At 33.4% G+C, this 3,812-nt stretch overlaps 1 protein-coding gene across 1 annotated transcript; it reads left to right on the top strand.

Moving 5' to 3' along the window:
- LOC109226823 (polygalacturonase-like) lies at window positions 323-3,255 on the top strand. Its single transcript, XM_019391689.1, has 4 exons — window positions 323-811; window positions 1,358-1,647; window positions 2,532-2,760; window positions 2,864-3,255. The coding sequence occupies exons 1-4, from the start codon at window positions 359-361 to the stop codon at window positions 3,083-3,085; spliced, it is 1,194 nt and encodes a 397-aa protein (XP_019247234.1). The 5' UTR covers window positions 323-358; the 3' UTR covers window positions 3,086-3,255.

Here is a 3,812-nt window from a genome sequence, read left to right on the forward strand (position 1 = left end):
GACTTTTCCGTTGAGCATTGAGAAAAAACAATAGGTTAACGACTTCTTCTTGATTTTGAACTTAAAGTCTTCCTCAACATGACCAAATGTGTTGAAAGAACTGCTATTTGCCTAAAACCTAACTCACGTCAGCGTCTTAAATTAAGAATCCATATCTAACTTAGTTTTCTCTCTTAATTTTCTTTTATTTTATTTTATTTTTTTTTCTATTACACATTACTTTGCACATGAACGTCGTACAAAAGTTAGAATGATCTGAATCGCTGATCTCTAATGCAAAGTCTATAAATTCCCCTCAAAACCCCCTGTAACATCTACCCCCACCCCACCCCCCAACCAAACCTAAAGAAACAAGATAATGAGGAAAATGAGTTTACTAGAAAACCTCCCACTTTTTTTCATAGTCTTCTTCTTGATCTTGAACTCTTCCATTGCTGCAACTGCAATATATAATGTCAAAAACTATGGAGCAAAATCAAATGGAAAAATCGATTCATCCAAAGCTTTTCTGAGTGCATGGGCTGCAGCATGTGCATCTTCTAGCCCTGCCACCATTTACGTGCCAAAGGGAAGTTACTTGCTTAAAAGTGCATATTTTCTAGGTGAAACATGCAAGAGTAATGCTATTACCTTACACATTGATGGCACTATATTAGCTCCATCGGATTATAATGTTATTCGGAATGAAGAAAATTGGATCAAATTTGAAAGAGTTACTGGAGTTTCCATATATCGTGGAACCTTAGATGGACAAGGTGCTAGTCTTTGGGCTTGCAAAAACTCTAGCAAGAATTGTCCTCAAGGAACAATGGTATGATTAAGTTTCATCATTCTTGTTTAAACTATTAAAAGTAAATTTTAAAAAATAGAAAAGATGAAACAATACTACAAGTTTAGTTATTTAGTGTTTACTTGGGTACGTTAGTGGGGTTGGGCAGTTTCAACTAACTTGTAAGTAAATGATCTTCTTCTTGTTCACCACAACAACCCACACACACACGCAATAGATTAAATTTCACTCAATTCATTGACATTCGTTTTCAAAACCTCTTGCAAGAATAGTTACCTCAAGGAACAATAAATTAGTAGTATTCGTTATTCCTTTTTTAATTTAAATCTATCAAAAGTATTATTTATGAAAATATATAATTAAAAAATAATGAAACACTAAAAGTTAGTTTATTTAGTATTTACGTGGGTAAGTGAGGTTGAGCAGTCTCAACTAACTTGAAATAAATCATCTGATGATATAATATTCATAATTCTGGAAACTGTAGTATAATGCAAATTAACCACAAACAATAAAAAGATTAAATATTTCACTCTATGCATTCACATCGTTTTTTTCGTTCTGCAGGGACTTACTTTTTCCAACTCCAGCAACATAGATATAAGCGGATTAACATCGAAAAACAGTCAAATGTTCCACATATTGGTAGATAATTGTCATAATGTGAAGCTACAAGGAGTAAAGGTATCAGCTCCAGGAAACAGTCCCAACACCGATGGTATTCACGTCCAATATTCGTCTAAAGTCACCATTATGAACTCTCATATTGGAACTGGAGATGATTGTATCTCAATTGGCCCTGGAACCTCCAACTTATGGATTGAAAACATTGCCTGTGGCCCTGGCCATGGAATAAGGTTTGGAAAAATATAAGAGTTTACTTCCAATTATTACTACTTTCTACGTCTCATATAAGAATCAAACATTTTATAATTTCACTTTATTTGCTTAATGATTTAGTTTCTGCATTTTCTTTATTTATTGGACAGTATGGTGTTACGTAACACTACTTTCTATAGTGTTACGTTCCTGAGTATGTTTCAGGAGTTCATTCTACTAAGAGATCTAATTGATTCGTTACTTCCTAAAAAAAAGTACTTCCTCTATATATCTTATTTTTATGTGATACGTTTTCCCTTTTAGTCTGTCCAAAAAGAATGATACATTTTTATATTAAGAAACAATATAAATTTAAACTTTTCATTTTACATAGTACTCCCTCCGTTTCATATTATATGAGGTAGTTTGACTCAGCACGGAGTTTAAGAAAAAAGAAGAACACTTTTGAAACTTGTGGTCTTAAAAGCTTAAGGGGTAAAAAGTTTGTGGGGTCATGACATTCGTGTGGCTATAAAAGTTTCTCATTAAGGGTTAATGGGTAAAATGAAAGAGTTTAAAGTTGAATTATTTCCAAATTTAGAAATGTGTCATTTATTTTGGAACAGACTAAAAAGGAAAGTATCTCATTTAATATGAAACGGAGGGAGTATAATTTTATAAACACGGAAATTTTATGATATTTTTGGGATTGTAAATTTCAGAAGTCAACATAATTGCAACTAAATTAGGCTCTGAGTAGCAACAAAGTCAACTTAATTGGAACTAAAGTTAGGCTATGAATAGCAACAAAGTCAACATAATTGCAACTAAATTAGGCTATTCATGTTCTATAAATATGTTTTATACTGGTTTATTTTCTTCACCTAATTAGTTTGTTTTTTAACTTTAACTACTACTGCAGCATTGGGAGTTTAGGCTGGGAACTAGAAGAGCCTGGAGTTCAAAATGTTACAGTTAAAACAGTCGCGTTCAGTGGAACACAAAATGGATTGAGAGTAAAAACATGGGCAAGATCAAGCAATGGCTTTGTCAGAAATGTTCTCTTCCAGCATATAGTTATGGCTAACGTTCAAAACCCTATCATCATAGACCAAAATTATTGCCCTAACAATGAAAATTGCCCTCATCAGGTAAGTGATACAAGCAAATAAATTCAGCCTTTTTATTTTCTTTTTTCTTTTGAGGACTTCTCCTGGAAAACTAACGCTGTTTTTTTCTTTTAAATATTTTTAGGGCTCGGGTGTGAAAATCAGCAACGTAAAGTATCAAGACATACGCGGTACATCTGCTACGGAAGTTGCAGTGAAATTTGATTGTAGCAAAAAATATCCATGCAGTGGCATAGCACTAGAAGATATAAATCTTAGTTATAGAGATCAACCAGCTGAAACTTCTTGTGTTAATGCTGGAGGAAGAGCTTCTGGTTCTGTAAAACAAACTAGTTGCTTAGGTTAGAAAATAGAGATTAAGTCTACATCTGTGCAAAATCGTGCATTTGGATAATGAGTTGATATTTGCTAATTATAAACAGGAAAGCCGGTAGACATTATATTAATACAGAATGAAAGTTCAGAAGTGGCAGTTATTTGTAAACCAGGTTTAAAAATCAAAATTATCTTTAGTATTTTCTTTTTGTTGGTAAAATTTGGTGGTGATGCGTTAGTGATGTATACTGCTTACAATATTCAAAGTATTACCAAGAAAAGCACATGAGTTCTGTTAGTTTTTACTTTTCCTACTTGTTCAGGTACTTGCATCAGGAAATAAAATAGTCATATCCTCTATCGTTATTTTCACTGGGATCATGACGACACCTAAACTCCAAGACTAGATAACTCAATCACGTTAACAACATTTAATCATCAAAACATGATATAATAAGACTGAATTTTAAATAATAGCAGAAAAAGTGATAGCATAAGACCAAAAATGATAATACACAATACAACTCCCCAGAACTAGATGGTATAGAGTCGTGAGCTCTAAACTGGATACATAAAGAAGTCTCAAAACAAAATATTATTTGAATATGAAAATAACAGTATCAACATAACGGACGGGACTCCAAGGGGTTGCGACTGTCATGCAGCACTACCATGAATCCTCGCAATCGGTGTATGCACTCACTCTCTAGGTCCGCTGCCCCGAACATCCAGATCTGCACAAAAATGGACATATGCGT

Source organism: Nicotiana attenuata, chromosome 6 (assembly GCF_001879085.1).
Source record: "Nicotiana attenuata strain UT chromosome 6, NIATTr2, whole genome shotgun sequence".
NCBI classification, from domain to species: Eukaryota; Viridiplantae; Streptophyta; class Magnoliopsida; order Solanales; family Solanaceae; genus Nicotiana; species Nicotiana attenuata.

Coding starts and splice junctions, on each gene's coding strand:
- LOC109226823 (XM_019391689.1), top strand. CDS start 359: ATGAGGAAAATGAGTTTACTAGAAAACCTCCCACTTTTTTTCATAGTC. Junction 812..1,357: donor ATTGTCCTCAAGGAACAATG/GTATGATTAAGT, acceptor TTCGTTCTGCAG/GGACTTACTTTTTCCAACTC. Junction 2,761..2,863: donor ATGAAAATTGCCCTCATCAG/GTAAGTGATACA, acceptor AAATATTTTTAG/GGCTCGGGTGTGAAAATCAG.